This window comes from Camponotus vicinus, unplaced genomic scaffold (genome assembly GCF_025532165.1).
Source record: "Camponotus vicinus isolate PSW18456_S1 unplaced genomic scaffold, iyCamVici1.0 SCAF_4, whole genome shotgun sequence".
Taxonomy (NCBI): domain Eukaryota; kingdom Metazoa; phylum Arthropoda; class Insecta; order Hymenoptera; family Formicidae; genus Camponotus; species Camponotus vicinus.
In genome coordinates this window covers 14,546,199-14,567,884 of record NW_028141976.1, presented here as the reverse complement: position 1 = coordinate 14,567,884, position 21,686 = coordinate 14,546,199, and the positions used below count along the sequence as shown (strand labels likewise).

Below are 21,686 nucleotides of genomic sequence, written 5' to 3'. Positions count from 1 at the left end.
GCATCTCCGGAAAATATTACGCCGTCACGCCGATTATTCCGATGTCGTTCTGGGAAAAAGAAAAACTGGAGGAATGCCGCACGCATATGCTGATTATGTCCGACAACGCGCCGTGATATCATTCTCAAGGTGCTTTCGAGCGTCAACAGCCAAAGCCGCAAATCTCGCAACCATCGCACGCAAGTAATTCCGTTTAATAACAGTCAACGTTGATCTCGTTACGATTTCGCCGCGACTGCGCGGATGAGGGTGATAAGAGGGAATCAAGAGCAGCATCTCTCTCTCTCTCTCTCTCTCTCTCTCTCTCTCTCTCTGAAATATATCTATAAAATATATAAAATATTGTCAATGTAAATGTTTTATCATCAAAAGCGCATTATACATTATCTTACTATTATTATTTAATGTTATCTCATATTGTTATATCTAATTTTTTATTGTGAGATATTACTATCATGAATATAACACATGAGCTTTTATGTATTTTTTAAATGTGTATTTCTTTTGAAGGGAATAAAGTGCTCTATAAATACTAAAACTTATAATGAAGATTATATAAAAATAGAAGACAATAAAAAAAAGAAACAGATTAAAATGAATAATTTTATATATTAATGTAAATATGGATACGCATAGTTTAGCATTAAATCTTCTATCTAAATCTGTCTAATGTATCTTAATTTTTATAATTAGGTACTAAACTTATTAGCTTACTAATTTTGTGCCGATAATAATCATCAATTAGAAAGATATTACATAAAAATTTTCACAATCGCAAGTATTATATAATAGACATGACTAAAAACCGCAAAAAATTTTGAAATTAGCGAAATAAGTTCGGTCAAAGCATAAAACATTATATTGATAAGAAGAGATAAATATATTAATCGAATATTATATATAATAAACTTTTAAGTGCGTATTGGAATAATTATAAATTAAAAAGATATAATATTATGCTTATCAAAAATGCCATTTAATTTAATTTAATATTTCCATCAATTTTACATTACTTTCACTACACTTTCAATACAATTTTCTACGAATTGAATACAAAAATCTATCGGTTTATAAATATATTTGTTCATACAATACGTTTAAAAAACTATTCTTCTAGAATTAATAATAGATCATAATATAAGATGATGTGTATAGCGCGCACGCGCGCGCACGTGTGTTGTGTGTCTCTGATGTGTGTGTGTTTCTGTGTGCGTGTGTGTTTGTGTTTGTATCTCTATCTAATAAATTATAAATATAAATGATATAAACAATATAAAACAATATAAAAACTTGAAATCTTTGCTTGATAAATAGATGATTAATAAATTATATATTCGTAAACAACAATGGATGCAATTATAAATTTGTTATATTTAAAAAACAAAAAAACGGCACAAAAAAATGATTATTCATCAAGAACACATTAATTCTCTCACTTATTTTTTCGGGTAATGTTTTAACAACCCGTCAAATTTTAGGGGTCTGAGTTGTCCCAGGGCCTCCACACCTTTAAATCCGGCCCTGCAGGTTTCGGTTGGCTGGTATGAGAATTGCCAGATGTTGATGGCTCTTGAAAGGTCGATGCATCAACTACAGGATTCAACTCAAGTAATCTGTCAGAACATAAAAAAAAATTGTTGTATTAATTAATACTATAAAATATAGCTTCATTTATGTGCATAATATATATCAAATTTTTCAACTATTATTTTTTAATGTCAAAAAATACTTTTATTATTAAAATACTATCAAAAACTTGAATATTCTTAAAAATTTGATATCAAAAATCCAAAGAATCCGATGTCCGTTTTATCGTATCACGTCAGGTTTAAGGGCAATTCAAGGTCATATCGTTGAAAAGCGCATTAATGAGGCCAAATATTGTATCTTCATGTTTTTGAGGTTGCTAAATCCAAATCCGGTGTCCATTTAACCATATCACGTCGAGTTCAAGAGTATATCAAAGTTGAATCACACCCTAACGCCCCCCTGCAGGGCAGCGCGCCTTCGCTGGCTTCGTTACTCCAGAGAATCGGAAAATGGATCATTCTACACATCCTTCATTGAGGCAGTTGACACCATTTCCAGCATCCTCTGGGGCAGCAGGCATTCTATATGCACGCGCACACACACACACACACACGCACACGCGCACACACACACACACACACACACACACGAACACACGTACACACGCACGCACATACAGACCTCATGCACTCGCGCACTCATGCAAACGCCGGCGTTAGCGTACACACACAAAAGTGTGTGTCTGGTTAAAAAAACTCAAACACGCTTATTTAATGATTTACTCACTGATTTTTTAAAGATATAAATCGTTACTGAACGTTCCAAAAAATTTATTCTCAGGCCTTTAGGTTGTTTGGGAGTAAAGTCGCTTGGGGTCTTAGAGCTCGAGGTTAGACTCTCAGACCTTCAATCTGTCTGGGGGCGCTTTTCAACGATATGACCTTGAATTGCCCTTAAACCTGACGTGATACGATAAAACGGACATCGGATTCGGATTCAGCGTCGAAAAATACATGGGAATACTATGTTCTGATTCATAGTCAAACAAATTTTTTTTTTTTGTGGGCCTGTGTTATCAAAACACTAAACTAATAAATTTTAAATTTATATATATATATATATATATATACATATATATATGTAATGATATTTTTATGCGCTAACCTAACAATAAGTTAAATTGACTCAAATATATATACCAAATATTTATCGTAAATACATACTATACGTGCTAAATATCTGAATTTTATAGTTTTATATCCATGATTCTCTCTTCTTATTATTATGCAATAGTATATATAAATAATTCAAAATAGGTAAATTAATAAAATTCGATTTTTGCCGTTTTTCTTACCCTTTTGGTAGTTTATCCGAAGATACATCGGGTATAACGTCGTGAACTTGGATCAAATGCTTTAGCATGATGATCAGATTACTACGTCGAAAATGATGGTCACATTTCTTACACAATCTTGTTCTTTTGATTGGTCCCATATGTTCCTCAAATTCCTCAGTCAGATCATAATAGTCTTTAGTATTCCTTTTTCGCCAGTTTTGAAGATAATTCCAATCACTTTCCGTAACATTATGCTCTTCTTCTAAATGAGTTTCCATAGTAACCCCTTTCCATAGTCGAAGTATAACGTTATATTTATCACAATGTTTGCACTTTATATTACCATGTATACCATCAGTTGAGCATTGCACCCTTTCAAAGTGCGATTCCAAAGATGTTATTTTGTTTCTAATTTCCTCATTAATAGTATGATTATTAGATAAATGATTGTTCATATCCTTTAAATCGTTTTTATTTATATTATGTCTCCTCTCTTTACCACAAATATTGCATACTGACATAAGTATAGAGTCATCTTTTATCGAAAAATAATCCCATACCCAATTTTCGCGTCTACCTTTTTTTTGTTTTGTCCACATGATATCCGCTATGTATTACAGATCGTGTATTACTAAATTCAAAATGAAAATTCAAGGAAAAGTATAGAAGAATATAGAAACTGGTGTCTAGAAGAAAAAAGAAAAGGTCGCGTAAAGACATATGATATGATTGTATAAATACAAATATTGCTAGACTATCTAAATCTGCCTATCATGCCTGCTTTGTGTGTGTGTGTGTGTGTATTGATTTAATAATATTTTATAATAGGTGAAGAAATTCTCGTCAAAGACATTAATATTTTTATTTATACCGTGGATAATTAGAGCCGTTAAAAATTAAAATTATAATATAAACACCCTTAAAATCGATAATGTAACATTTTTAAAATTTGCTGTTAAATTTATATATCTGTTATTGAATTTTTGAACCTGTTATTAAATTTTCAACTTGAATTTTTCGATAACTTGCCTTTCAAGTATATTTAATAAAGATTAAAATAATAGAAATACAACAATTAATATTAAATTTATGATTTAATATTCTCAATTTAATAATAAATTCTCAATTTAACAATTTTTCTTTAATCATTTCTTTCATTAATACTTAAAAATTATTACTTTGTTAGAATTTTTAATTAAAGTATTCGTAACAATTCAAGTCTTTAATTATTATTCGGATTAAAAAATTTTTGCTAAATTACTTATATGTACATTTCTACGCTCAAATCTAATGATCTGCACAGAATGAAAAATAAAAATTGCTTAATTAGTATTATAAAATCTTGCTTGAATTACAGTACCAACCAAAAATATATCATCTTATTTGGTCAGCGAGCGACCTTTGAAAGCGAAAGACTCTGATTCGATTCCCGATCCAGCCACTTGCACCTCGCATATTTTTCTCGTCCACGTGCCGTTGCCACGTTGTTGACATGTTGCATTTAATAATATTAGTTGCATATTTCTCTCAACTTAGAAATGTCTCTCGTAGTTGATAACCAGGTTTCGAATGCATCCCAGTCTTCATTTAAAATATCGTGTTTAAACTAAATGATTGGTCATTCCTGTGGATGCACGTATTGTTCTTAGGCACTTCACCGTTACATTTTAAACACCTCACGATTTTAGATCGTTTATTAATTGGTTCCATAATATTACAATTTTCAGTTAAAATTTTTTTATTTATTTCCGTTATTTTATGTTCTTTTATTAAATAATCTGATATTTTTCCGTTAGATACTTGTACACTGAAAGTTTCATCACAAAATATACATGTGGCCGTATGTATTTTTTTAACGTGAAAAAATTCCATTTCTATAGGTTGGCCATCTTATTGGCACCACAGATCATCTACTACTAAAAACAAAATAAGATTTCAAACAAGAAATTCTCAATTTACATAATAATTTTTCAACAATAACTTTTCTTTAATCATTTCTGTATTATTAATAGATAAAAATTGTTATTTAAAATTTTTAATTAAAATATTCATAAGGAACTCAAGTATTTAACTTCAATTATATTGTTTGAATTAAAAAATTTATGCCCGATTACTTATATATTCACTTTTTTAATTTTAAAAATTATTGATTATATTTGAATTATAAATAAATGATAAATTTTTGAATTATTGTATTTAGATAAAATATTAGCTAAATGAATTTGATTTTAATATTTATAACAGTTGCCAAACGCGATATGTTTGTCTTTTGAATAATATTTGTGAAACAAATATTAAATGGTTGAATTTTACATGCGGATTTATATGCACAAGAGAATAGAAAGACCTTTAGAAATTAATTTATGCACATATCGTAATGTGTTACTTTTCCTATATGTATTGATATCTAAACTTAATAGGATTTCTGTCTACGTGAAACGTTTTTATATATGTACATGAAGTATATATATAAAAAAACAATCAAACGAAATAAATAATATCTTTATAAATTTTTCTTACTATTTTTTATATTTTTTGTAATTTATCGCTGTTGGTTTTAATTTTAAAAAGTATATACATCGATTTTTTACAGTCAATCAAATGTTTCATTATTTTGAAAGAATTATTTCCTTGGAAAATGTTGTTGTAAATTTTAGATTGTGTTTTTCTATTATATATTAATTTACCTATAGTTACAAAAATTTGTTGCAATATCTCTATCACGTTTATATTTATTGGTTAAGTGAAAAATATTGGCGTAAATTTAATATCGTATCTTAAATAGTTAATTACTCACATATAAAAATTTATTCTTAAATGTCTCTCTTTCTCTCTCTCTCGATTTTCCATGTATTGATGTGATCCAAAATAATCTCTCTCTGTTCGTCTAAGTGTATACATTCTATTATAATATAAATATCACATTATTCTTTATTAATATCTTGTAATGTGAAATCCCCATACTATATTTTTAGCATGATATTTGATTGATGTGTCAAAGATCATATATATGTTATAAGAGGAAAATTATTTTTTTAAACGATATGTACATAAAAGCTGAATTTCCTATATTATTTTTATACACAATCATTGCATACATCAATACGTTAATATAAATATAATATATAAATATACACATCTTTTTTAATCATTATAATACACATATGCGAAAAATTGATCTACAAAATCTATAGTTATAGATTAGAGGGAAGGGTATCGTGTTAGATTCGTGAAGTTGGCACATTTTTTCGATTTCGATTTTGTAATATAATAAGTACAGAACTCTTTTTAATTTTTATCAGGAATTATAGAACTGTGAAAAGTGCTGTCAGAACTCTTAATGTTTTTTTTAAATTTGTAGATTGTCGTGCCAGCTTCAGACACATTAAATGACGGATATATGTACATATATAAAAATCTCATGTGCCTGACGCAATATCTAACACCTAATTAAAAAATTCAGATTTGCTCTTCGATTCTTATTTTATAAAATTGTTTTATGTTACATTAAAAGACACAAGATGTATAATTGTACATTAAAATATTAAAATTCTTCTGTTAAACAAAATTATTTAAATTAGGATTAAAATATTATTATACGGGCTGATTGGTGCAGTACAGTCTTTTGTAGCTTATTTTGATATCTGTATCATATTGCTATTGAAAAAACTTGCTCTAAATTTTAATTACTCAATAAACTGTGTACACAAACAAAGTTAAATTTGAGCAATTTGTAATAATTAGGAACAAGTTGTAATAATCAGGATTACAAAATTTTTCATTAATGTGTAACATTTTGATTCATATAAATCAAAATTATCATTATTATTGTTAAATTATCATTATTATCATCATCATTATTATTAAATATCTGAGAATTCAAAAGCATGTAGATATCAATAATATAAAGTTTGATTTTTTCTCAAGAAAGAATCTTGTGCCCGATTATTGAAATTTATTTTCAGAAATTATTAATTACAATTAAATTATAAATTAATGACAAATTTGAATTATCAAATATAATTATAGTATTTGCTGAATTGTATTTAAAGATTTATAATCTTATCAAATATAAATATGTTACATATCTATAAAATTGTAATATAAAATATTCATAATATTATAATATCTAATTAAAAAATACTTGTAATATTTGTGAGAAATATCAAACTTTTAAACTTTATGTGATTATTCGCAAACGAATGTACATTTAATAACGATTCAAAGTAGATAAATATTCATAAAATTTACACTTCCCTTATTTTATAGATTTGATTATCGAGAATGCATTGATAAATGATGTGATAAACGTCGAATACATGTTTTATTAAATTAAAAAAAATTGCTTAAAATGTCTCTATAAGTTTTGTTTTGTTTCATTAAAATGTTGAAATATCTATGTACGCGAAAATCTTTTATATTTTCATAAATTTTGTTACATTATACATTAATACATTAGTTAAGTGCATTTTCATATTAATCATAAAAAAACCCACTTATATCATTTCGTATCATACATTACTACTTTCAATATTTTGAGTCATTATTCTGATAACTGCATTTAACTTATATATATCATTTAAAATTATATATATCATTTTTTTTAAAGAGATGAAGTGCTGCACAAAAACTGCATTTTGCCTTATTAGTTTCCTTGAAATATTTCTCTATTATACAATTAATAAATCTTCTCTACATTAACATGGAATCTGCTTTGCACTGTGGATCATATATCAATAAGTACAAAAAGAAATTTATTTCAACAAAAAAATTACAAAGAATATAAAAGCTGATATAAAAAAAGGGTAAATCGTATAAATAATATTAATACAATCTAATGTAAATATATTAGTACAGTTCTAAATCTGCTTATCTGGAATGTTTCAATAATGTTGAAAGAATTACTTCCTTGTTAAATGTTACCGTATTTTACATTGTGTCTTTTTATAATATTGATTTATTTATATACAAAAAATTGCAATATTTCCATCATGTTCATATTTATTGGATAGGAATGGAAAATGTTGATGCAAGTTTAATATCGTATTTCTTAAATAGTTCGTTACATATAAAAATTTGTTATCGTTTCTCTCTCTCTCTCTCTCTCTCTCTCTCTCTCTCTCTCTCTCTCCTCCCCTCCTTTTTCGCTGTCCTATTTGAATTCGCCGTCGATGCACGCGCACAGATGCAGCGAATAGGCATGTGTGTCGCGTATAGATATACGCAAGCGCAAGCAAGGTAGCGTGCCGTGAGAAAAGACGGATGCAATATGTTTAAGGGGAGGGGGAGAAGAGAAAACCGCGACCACTCACGCCCACACGCTTGTGGATATGTGTACTCAACTATCTCTATCTACTTACCTATCTATCTACCCACCTAGCGTACGAACTGATCGCTATTTAGATATTCCGCGTGAACGGAGATGATCGCGCGTTCACGCGCAGCGTTCATTTCGTGCCGCGATGTAGAATGGACCGCGTGGCGAAAGATTAGCGGCCACGAATCGACCGTCCTAAGAAATTCAACATCGCGTGCGCAACTCGGGATGTTATCATCGATTCAATAGAGATTATCGCGCGGGAAATTCGTTGGAGATCGAGGTAATAAATGTTATCATTGCGCGATAATTAAATCAGGGTATCTATTCCTTAAAAAAAATATGAAAAACCTGGGACAATTTTTTTTTTAATTCTTTTCGATGATGCTTTTATATTGCAAGCAATTTGCTGATAAGACGTGTTATGAATTATGCGTTTAAAATATATTATAAATATATATCTATCTTTGTTTACACATTTATTGTCTTGATAAAATATTAAATATTCAGCATTCTTTTTCCAATAAATTTGCAAATCTAGCACTAACTCTAGATTTCGTGTTTCTCCTTCGTATGAATGAAAAAGCATTAGAAAAAGCTTATATATAAAAAAACTTATTTTAGAAAGTATAAAAAAATTTTTAAAAGAAATTTTGAACAAAAATATCCGAAAGAAAAATTTATTTACGGATTTAAATAAACTGCAAGTATCTCGAGAATTCGCAATCGCGTCGTTAAATAATCGTTCGTTAATCTTGAGCAAATTTAAAATCGATCGGATTATAGTAGATATATGTATATTAGAAAAGGGATGTCGCGTGTGTCGTGTGCCATCCGACCAATCGATGGAAAATTTGATTTTAAAAGCCATGCGTGTAGATATTGCGCGCATATACGATGACGGGGCGTTTTGCGATCGCCCACCGGAATACGGAAGGAATCGCCGATATTGACCGTCCGCGGGCGCACAAGGGGATTTAAGGGAGCGCGCGCGCGCCTCGCCAGCTGGATCGCCAGCGTAGCTAGGTAAGGGGTCGGGCAGTAAATTAATTACGGCTTAAAACATCGTTAGGATCCGCCGCAGCCACCGGTGGGTTCGGTTATTAGCGCAGTACATCATATCTCCTCCCGTCGCGACCGGATGCTTTTTCGCGCTCTGGCTTTTGCGTCCGTAATTCTCCGCGTTACTGCCGGACATTGCGTAGAATGGGATCCTTCGCGGGATAACATTCCTGGTACGGTCGCCCTTCCCTCCGCTCGACGCGCATCATCCGGATTGCTGTCGCATTCTTCCGGTCTTGTAGTCGCGAAAGCGGCCATTGTATCTCGTGTGCGAGAGAGAACGCGATATAATCTAATAAAACACCGACCATTATAGGCTTAATGGTGCTGGAACGAGCTTTGCCCGCCTCGTCTTTATATTTTCTTTCCGAATAATCATATCTTGCCTTTGTGTCTCTTTAACCTTCTTTTCGTCTTCCAAAATATAACCTTGTACACATCCATCTACTTGTCTATCCCTGGCAGCTACATTTCGCAATTTTGATCATTTCTGGAATTTCACACTAGATATTAAAAATTTTTTTCACTTTGAAAATGATTTTGGATGGAGGTTGAAAAAGGAGAAATTATTAATTTGTTAATGTGTAAATAAAAATATATTTAATAACTATTTTTTGAATCATCACCTAACTAATATTTTAACGTAAAAGCACATAATTTTTAAAGGGCATTTAATATAAATTACTTAAATTATTATTTTTTTTCATTTACATATTTGATTTTATTAATTTATTTTATTTATTTTAAACGTAGAAAAAAATTACTTTCATATTTATCCTTCGTTAGTGCCAGATACATAAAATTCTCTGCTGTTTTTCAATCTGTTTTTCTATATACATTCGTGATGCACTTGAATGAAGTGCGACAAGTCTCGTGGAAGACGGAAGACGATAAAAATGGACCCAGCCTCTCCATCCTGCTCGACTACTCGTACGTCCCACGCGTTCGATCGTCGACTCGGGGGATACAGAATTGTAAAATATACATCGAGCCTCGCGCGCAGGGCAATCGCAGATATCGGCTCGCATAAAGAGCACAAAAATCGCGGCCGTTTAGCTCAATCGCCGACGATTAAGCCCGACGTATAATTGCGGCTTAACGTCGACATACGCGTCCGCACGATTTTCCACGCGCATCCCACGCGCTTTTGAATACTCACGCTCGTAAGGTCGGCGAGTTTAAGCTACCGCACAATGGAAAAGGGATTATCGTACTCTGACCCTTTTGCACCATGAATGATGTATAATATTTTAATACCGTCAATTGACGGTAAATTCAACATTAAAGAGTCGCGATTGCATTATAATTGCGCCTTTATTATTATTATTATTAATATTTATTGATAAATTATTCTTGTTTTTAATTATACAAGTTTTTAATTATTTTATTGTTACTTAATGAAAATAATTTCTGGTAATTTTGGATTCTTGTGTAAATGTATGTATGTCATTATAATTTGATTGCTTAGTGAGCACACTGAAAAAACTGATTGGTAATAATTATCAAATATATTTAGTTGTGAATTTTAATTGAATATTTGATAAATATTACCATATTTGATAATAATTACTAAATCTTCAATTGATCTAGTTGCAAACAAATTTTGTTTGCAATTGAATCAATTAAACAATTTAGTAACAATTATTAAATATTTAATATTTATCATAAAATCTTTGATGATTGTTATTAAATATGTATTAAACTGTTGTAAATATTACTAAATTATTCAATTTAAGATTATTAGATATTTGATAACTATCATTAAATGATTTAGTTTAGCCAACATGTTTGATAAAGTAATTGGTAATTATTAACAAATTTTGGTAAGATAGTCGTGTAAAAGAGTTGGCAATTATTGCCAAAATTAGCAGTAATTATAACTAAATCATGATAACGAGAAATTAAAAAATCTGGTAATTGTAATTAAATGTTTGATAGTAAAAAATAATATATTTGATAAGTATTATCAGATATTTGGTAATTATAACTAAATCATCTTAAGGGGAAATTAAAACTGTGATAACTATTACTAAATATTTAATTTAAAAGAATAAGCAATTTTATAATAGTTAATAAATATTTAATTACTAAAGCTACATATTTAGTTAAAACAAATGAGCAATTTATTTACTATCACTAAATATTTAATTGAAATAAATAAATGATTTGGTAATTATTAATAAATATTTAAATAAATAATATTTTTAATATTATGATAAAAAGTGGTAAAATATGTGAAATAAATTTAAAGACAAGTCAATATTGAAATATTGAAAAAGATTTATTATAATATTTATATAAGAACCATTTTTTTAATATTAAAATACATATATTATTAAAATACATATATAATATATTTATATATATATTTTTTATAATTTATATTTTAGAACAAGTGCATGCGTGTTTTATCAGAACATTAATATTAACGCTAAGATATTATTTCTTAAACATCGAACATTGAAATAAAATATCGACCTTCGCCTGAAATATGAAAATTGCATGTTCTCACATTACATTCTTTCGAAACATCAACTGTGTAAATTTCATATGTACTATTCTCACGTGGCAATTCGATTTCATAAGCTTTAAAATGAGTATCTAAACCTAAAGTAATACACTTTTTATATACAACATAAAAAAATTCTCTGTTCTTTAAAATAATACATTGCATTATCCCGAATGACAAATTATTTTCATCAGCATTAGAAATGATCACATATTTAGGTCTAAAGACAACGCTGTTATATCGAATCCATGCAACTTCCATTAAAATGTTATCATCTACTTGGGATACATTCGTAAAAATTGAGTTGAAACAAGTTGCCAATGTCTTCCTACGAATGAGTGTTATTAAATGCGCATCCGAATCACTTGATACTAATCTTATTTCTGAACCTATTTCAATTATATCATTAAGCCCTCTTTTACAAAGAAATCTATAACAAGAATGCAATTGCAATTTGATCGCTAATGTTAATGTTATATTTTTCCTTGATGTTACGATAGACGCATAATTCTTCGAAATTTTATGAAATCCCTCATATCGAATAGAAGATAAACTTTTAAGAGGTCCCATTCTTCGAATTATTTCTGGATAATGTACCATAAAATGAAATTTGGGTTTTAGATGATCATTGAATAGTCGTATATACATTTCATGATGAGAAATTATTAACCCTTTAAGGAAATTTATTTGAACGTTTGATATAATTGTATCTGTTACCGACGATATTAATAATTTCACAAAGTATGAGATAGAAATCCCAAACTTCATTATTATAAGGAATTAGATCTCCTATAATAAAAGTTAAGTAACAAATCATCGCAGACATTTCAGATGCTGTCATTATTAGATATCCTTTTTTTAAGTGATCAATTTTTATCAATGGCATTTTGTTTCCCTTATCGAAATTTGATTGATGATTAAAGTATTTAATTCTTTCATTTAAATGTTCCATTGTGAAAAAATTCTCCATTAGGAAATACTGTATTATTTTCGCAAGATCATATCTGCAAACACCTTCGAAAAGATCATGCATTATATCGCAAGTTATATTTATCGAGCAATCAAAATGAGGGATTTCATTGAATATACACTCCTCGTTTACGCCATATGCCAATTTTGAAACATCTTCGCAATAATTTTGTGGGGTACGTAATAAACTTTCGTCTTCAAAAGTTGCAGAACGCGTATTTGATTTTACAGCACGACAAATTCTACAAAAATAATCACTGGAAAAACTCTCATTGAAACCTAAAAGACCATTAAGTCCCAAATTATCACCTAAAAGTGCTATCATGACAAAATAAAGAATATGTTCAGAACCATTTGTATCACGAATAACAATTCCTTCATTACTTAAATATTTCAATTCCTCTATTACATATCGAAAACATTTTGCGTTCCCGAAATACATACGATCTGATGAATTTATCAGTTGTACTAAAAATATATTTTCTAATAATGAAGCATATTGCGAAGGCAAAATTGCGATTGAGCAATAAAGTCCTCCTACTTTATAAATCCCTGCTGCAGATCCTAAAGGATTATTCGTTTCGAAATCATCGTAGTATAAAAACAACGGTATAACCGTTTTATTTGGATAATGCTCTGTAATAGATTTCCAAATAGTACCATCGCAAACACTTGTATATGTCTTATCAATGTATATTGCAGCGATATTTGTTTTAAGAACGGATAATATTTTTTCATAGAAACCAGGTAATTCTAAAAGAGTCTTTAATGTTTCACGCATAGGTATGATTTGACCTTCACATTTTTGAACAGTGAGAATTGTGTTTTGCTCTTTTCTTTTATTACTGTAGTATTCTCCGATAAAGAATGATTGTGGAGAGATAAAATACTTAGATTTTCGGAGATACTGGAATCTTTTATATTCACTATCAATATTTTCCAATATAGATATCTTACAGTTATCAAAATTGTATAAATTAGAAAGCAATTGTGATTTTAATTGTTGAAGAAAATATTCAGAAACATTCTGAATTGTATCTCGAAACTCTTCTATAATTTTTTGAACTATTAATCGGGCAATAGGTTTCTGATATAATTGAGCGACGAATTTTAGCACACAATTTTCAATATCGTTAGATGAAATATTTTTTTCAATTATAAAATTATTTGTATTAGTAATTGAATTATTTTCTGTTATGTTTTCCATTTTAAATATTACAGACGTCTGTAATGATGAATTATCATCTTTATTATCAGCGTCTTGTAATTGATGTATTTGAAATGAACATCTAGCATCTAAGTGTTTTTGTAATGAAAAAAAAGAAGAAAATATCCGATAACATTTAGGATTAATACATTTATATGTCATCTCAAATGGATGATATGATTTTAAATGTTTAATATATGCTTGAGTATCTCCGAAAATCTTTTTTAAACAAATTCGACAATCCATTTTTGGCTAAAGCAATCTTTTAAAATGCGATGTTAGTATTTGAAAAATTATTATTTTTAAGCGTATTGTTTTATGTTTCAAAAAAACGCAAGAAAATTAATTGTTACTTATGTCAAAAACAAATAATAAGAGCTAATACTAAATTAATAAAATCTAATACTAATGAGAAAATAAGTTCGGTGGCATATACTATATATATATATATATATATATATATATATATGTATGTATGTATGTAAGTGTGTGTATGTGTGTACATATATATATATATATATATATATATATATATATATATACATTACAATAATTAGCAATAAATCAATATTACTAAATAAAAAATAATAGATTTTCAAAAAAGCAAATGATACAAACAAGTTGTGAAAACAAGTTTTCAGATTTATACACAATGAAGACTAACCTCTTTTTATTTTATTTAATGCGGTGCATAGAAAGGGAATGTTTTCGTCCCAAATTGTACGGATCTCATAAATTCCCCACTGAATTAAATACCACATATTTTCACATTCTTTCGGATAACACGCATTAAATGTTACAAAAATCTTGAAAAGTACATCCAATGCTTTTAATACCGTCGGCATAGAATACAATGTGTATCGAGCCGAATGTATACATTTTCGATTGCAGTTATTTCTGGTCCAACGATGATTATAAAAGGTTGCATCGTAAGGTTCATTTGACGCATTTTATTTTGTTTGTCTTGACATATTTTTTCAATATCGCCAGGTACCTAAAGTAAATTACAAATCGTAAGAAACCTCTAATTATAAATGTTAGTTTAACTTTAACAAATCTTTTCAAAAAATTGAAAAAGCGCCCAGTAAAAATGTCTGTTGTAAAAAGCTTCTATAGACACATCAGTGTCTCTTGATAAAATATCAATTTCGATTTTTCTTTTTATTTCAGATCTGTAACAAGAATGGAATTTAACTTACTTTACATTGTATTAGAATTCCTTCCTGACTTTCCGAGATTGTAGGTTTCCACATTCTTTTCTTGTTCCCAATTTTAAAAGTAATTTTACTTGATTTAGGAGCTACAACACTTATTAAAAGCCATATTTGAAGGGCTGTTTTCGAATCTACGAGGAAATCAATAGATATGTATTAATAAAAAAAATATTCATATACAGAGTGTCTAATAATGATATACAGGATGTTTCAGACCACCCGTACCACCCATTTAGAAACTAGAGAAGTGGTTATTTCAAAAAAGTAAAAACATTTTCTTTATAAATCGGGTGCGCTCTATCGAATGGTGATATTTTCAACTTCTGGTTCCGGCCGGCAATAGGCGATTCAAACCGGAAGTGCATTTTTTAAATGGAACCCCCTATTTTTCATTACATATTCTTGTAGCTCATCTCGAGAGCTTTCCGAAACACTATAATTAAGTTAGTTTTCATTAAGTACTTTCCGAATTATGAGGCTTGAAATCATTTCTTAATTTTACATAAACCATAAAATATCTTGTAAAATATTCATTTTTCGATTATCTTATCTAATACTTTTACGTACAAAATAATGAGAGGAATCAATTGGTGTAAAGAAAACATATAGTTGTTTCGAAGAAAAAATATGTAATTTACAATTAACAATTACATATTTTTTTCTTAAAAATAACTCTGTGTTTTCTTTACACCAATTGATTCCTCTCATTATTTTGTACGTAAAAGTATTAAGGTAAGATAATCGAAAAATGAATATTTTACAAGATATTTTATGGTTTATGTAAAATTAAGAAATGATTTCAAGCCTCATAATTCGGAAAGTACTTAATGAAAACTAACTTAATTATAGTGTTTCGGAAAGCTCTCGAGATGAGCTACAAGAATATGTAATGAAAAATAGGGGGTTCCATTTAAAAAATGCACTTCCGGTCTGAATCGCCTATTGCCGGCCGGAACCAGAAGTTGAAAATATCACCATTCGATAGAGCGCACCCGATTTATAAAGAAAATGTTTTTACTTTTTTGAAATAACCACTTCTCTAGTTTCTAAATGGGTGGTACGGGTGGTCTGAAACATCCTGTATATCATTATTAGACACTCTGTATATGAATATTTTTTTTATTAATACATATCTATTGATTTCCTCGTAGATTCGAAAACAGCCCTTCAAATATGGCTTTTAATAAGTGTTGTAGCTCCTAAATCAAGTAAAATTACTTTTAAAATTGGGAACAAGAAAAGAATGTGGAAACCTACAATCTCGGAAAGTCAGGAAGGAATTCTAATACAATGTAAAGTAAGTTAAATTCCATTCTTGTTACAGATCCGAAATAAAAAGAAAAATCGAAATTGATATTTTATCAAGAGACACTGATGTGTCTATAGAAGCTTTTTACAACAGACATTTTTACTGGGCGCTTTTTCAATTTTTTGAAAAGATTTGTTAAAGTTAAACTAACATTTATAATTAGAGGTTTCTTACGATTTGTAATTTACTTTAGGTACCTGGCGATATTGAAAAAATATGTCAAGACAAACAAAATAAAATGCGTCAAATGAACCTTACGATGCAACCTTTTATAATCATCGTTGGACCAGAAATAACTGCAATCGAAAATGTATACATTCGGCTCGATACACATTGTATTCTATGCCGACGGTATTAAAAGCATTGGATGTACTTTTCAAGATTTTTGTAACATTTAATGCGTGTTATCCGAAAGAATGTGAAAATATGTGGTATTTAATTCAGTGGGGAATTTATGAGATCCGTACAATTTGGGACGAAAACATTCCCTTTCTATGCACCGCATTAAATAAAATAAAAAGAGGTTAGTCTTCATTGTGTATAAATCTGAAAACTTGTTTTCACAACTTGTTTGTATCATTTGCTTTTTTGAAAATCTATTATTTTTTATTTAGTAATATTGATTTATTGCTAATTATTGTAATGTATATATATATATATATATATATATATATATATATATATATATATATGTACACACATACACACACTTACATACATATATATATACATATATATATAGTATATGCCACCGAACTTTTTTCTCATTAGTATTAGGTTTTATATGAGGAATTTCATAAAATTTCGAAGAATTATGCGTCTATCGTAACATCAGAGAAAAATGTAACATTAACATTAGCGATCAAATTGCAATTACATTCTTGTTATAGATTTCTTTGTAAAAGAGGGCTTAATGATATAATTGAAATAGGTTCAGAAATAAGATTAGTATCAAGTGATTCGGATGCGCATTTAATAACACTCATTCGTAGGAAGACATTGGCAACTTGTTTCAACTCAATTTTTACGAATGTATCCCAAGTAGATGATAACATTTTAATGGAAGTTGCATGGATTCGATATAACAGCGTTGTCTTTAGACCTAAATATGTGATCATTTCTAATGCTGATGAAAATAATTTGTCATTCGGGATAATGCAATGTATTATTTTAAAGAACAGAGAATTTTTTTATGTTGTATATAAAAAGTGTATTACTTTTGGTTTAGATACTCATTTTAAAGCTTATGAAATCGAATTGCCACGTGAGAATAGTACATATGAAATTTACACAGTTGATGTTTCGAAAGAATGTAATGTGAGGACATGCAATTTTCATATTTCAGGCGAAGGTCGATATTTTATTTCAATGTTCGATGTTTAAGAAATAATATCTTAGCGTTAATATTAATGTTCTGATAAAACACGCACGCACTTGTTCTAAAATATAAATTATAAAAAATATATATATAAATATATTATATATGTATTTTAATAATATATGTATTTTAATATTAAAAAAATGGTTCTTATATAAATATTATAATAAATCTTTTTCAATATTTCAATATTGACTTGTCTTTAAATTTATTTCACATATTTTACCACTTTTTATCATAATATTAAAAATATTATTTATTTAAATATTTATTAATAATTACCAAATCATTTATTTATTTCAATTAAATATTTAGTGATAGTAAATAAATTGCTCATTTGTTTTAACTAAATATGTAGCTCTAGTAATTAAATATTTATTAACTATTATAAAATTGCTTATTTTTTTAAATTAAACATTTAGTAATAGTTATCACAGTTTTAATTTCCCCTTAAAATGATTTAGTTATAATTACCAAATATCTGATAATACTTATCAAATATATTATTTTTTACTATCAAACATTTAATTACAATTACCAGATTTTTTAATTTCTCGTTATCTTGATTTAGTTATAATTACCAAATATCTGATAATACTTATCAAATAATACTTGTCAAATTACTTTTTATTATCAAACATTTAATTATCATTACCACGTTTTTTAATTTCTAGTTATCATGATTTGGTTATAATTATCAAATATCTTATAATACTTATTAAATATATTATTTTCTGCTACCAAAATTTGATTACAATTATTAAAGTTTTGTTAAACGAATCAAATTTGTAATTGAATGAATTAAATTTAAATAGTCTAAACTAAATATTTTATTTACTCAATTAATTCTTTTTGTAATTGTTACCACACATTTAATTAGCACTATTTACCCAAATCATTTAGTAATTGTTATTAAATTCTAGTGTTTACTACTAAATTCTTTTTTCAGTGCAGAGTCGTAAAGTTTTCTGCTATTTTCGTTTTGTTAAAACTTTTTTTAATTTTTCTTAAATATCTACTTTGATGATTGAAAAATGTAAAAGTTATTCATTGCTTAGATATGATTTCATTATTACTTTCTATCATAATTTTTATTATATTAATAGAAACAAAATTACAGAAATTTATATTGTAATTCAAAATCTTATAATTAGTTTTTTTCTGATACGAACATTGTCGATTCTGCTATTTTAATTTTCTACTTTATTAATTTCGTTCTTAGTAGTAGTAGTAATAAATGTTCCGTCCTCCTGACAAGTACACTTGAGCGGTCGCTTTTTTGTATTTACAAAATTATGGTTGTTATGATGTCAGACATCAACCACGTTCCGTAGTTTTAAGGATTGCTTGTTTTTCTTCGAAAGTTGAGTAGCAAGTTGAAAGTGGATCGCAACGCGAGACCCGTAATTTGTCTTCGAAATGTGTCATGCGCCGTTTTGCTGAAAATAACAACGCTTGGTGTTGTCGTTGATGGAAAGACGAAAATAAGATTCAATTTTCCGATCTATGAACGCGATCGTGCGCATCGCGATGCAAACGGGTCGGCTTTCACTTAAATGCGAATCCACATTGTGTGTGAACGGATTATCGTGCGAAACATGTCACATGGATTGTTTCGCACGTGGATTATTATTCGCGTGGGAGAAAAAAGCGACGTCGATTGGCCAGATCTCTTTTCGCGCCCTGCTAACCTTTTTATTAACGTGCTCTAATTTACGACGATCGCGGAAAAGTGATGTTCGTGCGAATAAAAGAATCGCACGATTTCTCTCAATAACCTCGATATCTCGGCCGTAATTTTACATACGTGCTCCTCGTTACTAATTTTTAAAATATCGTCCTCTTCTCAATCATATAATTTAATTCCTTATATCTTGATTTATTTGTTTTTTACCATTTTGCGCATTTCACATCTCATGTACATTTAAAATTTTATTTTTAAATAAAACTACATTTTTTTATTTATTATATTTTGCGAAAATATAAAAATTGCTATTTTGTATAAATAATCGCAATTTTTTTGCGACGAATATGAGAAAACAAAGATCAGACTAATTTTTCTTTATAGAAATCTTTTAGTGACCGGTTATATAATCGATTGGAGGAGCTTTCTCCTTCGAAATTTACCGCTATTTTCCATTGTTCGAAACATTTATTATTCTTAAAAATGAAGTGATAGGCACATAATACGTTTCGCGGGCAGCGCGCGGGCGTTGCAAACAGTACGCGTGTTAATCTCCTTCCTGCATCCTGTTTCTGCATCACGGAGCGCGCTAAAAATTCGGACGGAACGCGCCGGGCGAGCAGAAGGGCAAGAATCGAGGGACGAGGCTCGAGACGCGCGTCGTAAAAAAGTCTCGGTGAGATCGGATGCTGCGGCGAAGATGACGATGGGGTGGGAAGGCGGGGGAGAAGAGGGTAGGCAATCTGATTAGCTCTGATTAGTTTGCTCGCGCGGATCGACAAGTGCAGCCATACGTGGATGCCATAAGCGATAATGATCGACCGCGTCGATCCTGCCCTCGCGTTTCTTGCTCTCGTCTCGCGCCATCGTCTTCGGTCCTCGACGCAAACGATATCGAATTTCATCTGTGTGTACCCTAGGAATGCGGGAACGCGCCGCGCGTAACTCTATACGTCAGTCACGCATAGAGAATTCGCTCGACGCTACACGATCGACTCGATAGAAGTGAGAGAGGGAGAGGCACGTCTCGTATTATGCGTGCGTACCGCAAGGATGATCGAAGGCGGATTTACGAGGGAACGGGCGGATCTTCACCACCGGTAACGAGCTTCATATTCGGCCGCTACGCGAGCAGATTTCTCGAGCTTCCTCGAGAAAGCGGGGAGAAAATCGAAAGTCGCGGTCGCGTATTAACTCCCTCTGATGTACGCGATCCAATTTCCAGCTTGTATGAAAATTATTGTACCTGCAATTTGGCATTGGATAATAACTAGATACACACATAACTTTTTTGTAAAATATAAATAAATATATTTATTTGTATTTTTACAATTGCAGAGAGAAATGAATCTTGAGTTTCTTGTTATTATTTTCCAATTGTTACGGAAATATACATTATTTTAGGGAAATTTTTACTCATTTTATTTATTATAAAAAAATATTTATTATTTAATATACATTATTTTAGGGAAATTTTTACTTATTTTATTTATTGTAAAAAAATAGCAAAATATGGATAAAAATAGCAATGTCATAAAATCGAATTTTCATTGTAAATTATTATAATATATTTTAATATAATATAATTTGATATAATATAATTAAAAATTATATTTATATCTATAATAACATAAATATGATTTGATGTATAATAATAAAATACATGTAAAAAATTTAAAATTCGAATTGAGACTTTATTTAAAAAAACGCAAGATGTGTATACATGAAATGAGATTAAATTTTGCGAGCCTCAGAAGGCGAGTTCATTGTAATGAGATTATATACCGCACATTTGCTGCAGAGTGGCGAGTGCAGGTTGCGATAGTCCGCCCTTGACTTCGTTGTGGCATTTTTACGGGATCGCAGCTCTCGAACGCTGGATGCACATCGCCTGGTCTTACAACGATGAATGTACGCCGGATAGAGAGCTCGACGGTCGCTTCGCCTATACCCATTCTTCTTATGCATTCCGCAGGCATACGTTTGCGAAGAAAGGCGCACCGCGATGCGCCATGAAAATTATTGATCGATGAAAAAGCCGTTGCACATCCGGTTGGAGGTCTCGATTTCGTTCCCGGAATATTCAGTTCGCCCGAGATTAAATCCTGACGAGAAGATCCGGTTATATCGATATATCCTTTTTTCGACGCTATTAATTTCTTGATTCAGTT

At 29.6% G+C, this 21,686-nt stretch overlaps 1 protein-coding gene across 1 annotated transcript in view; it reads left to right on the top strand.

The window, feature by feature from the left end:
- Positions 1-21,686, top strand: part of LOC145970171 (uncharacterized) — a 61,098-nt gene that overhangs the window by 28,965 nt on the left and 10,447 nt on the right. Inside the window, exon 3 of the mRNA XM_083096701.1 lies at positions 1,479-1,608. Coding sequence (XP_082952827.1) covers positions 1,479-1,608 — 130 coding nt within the window. The remainder of the gene's footprint in view (positions 1-1,478; positions 1,609-21,686) is intronic.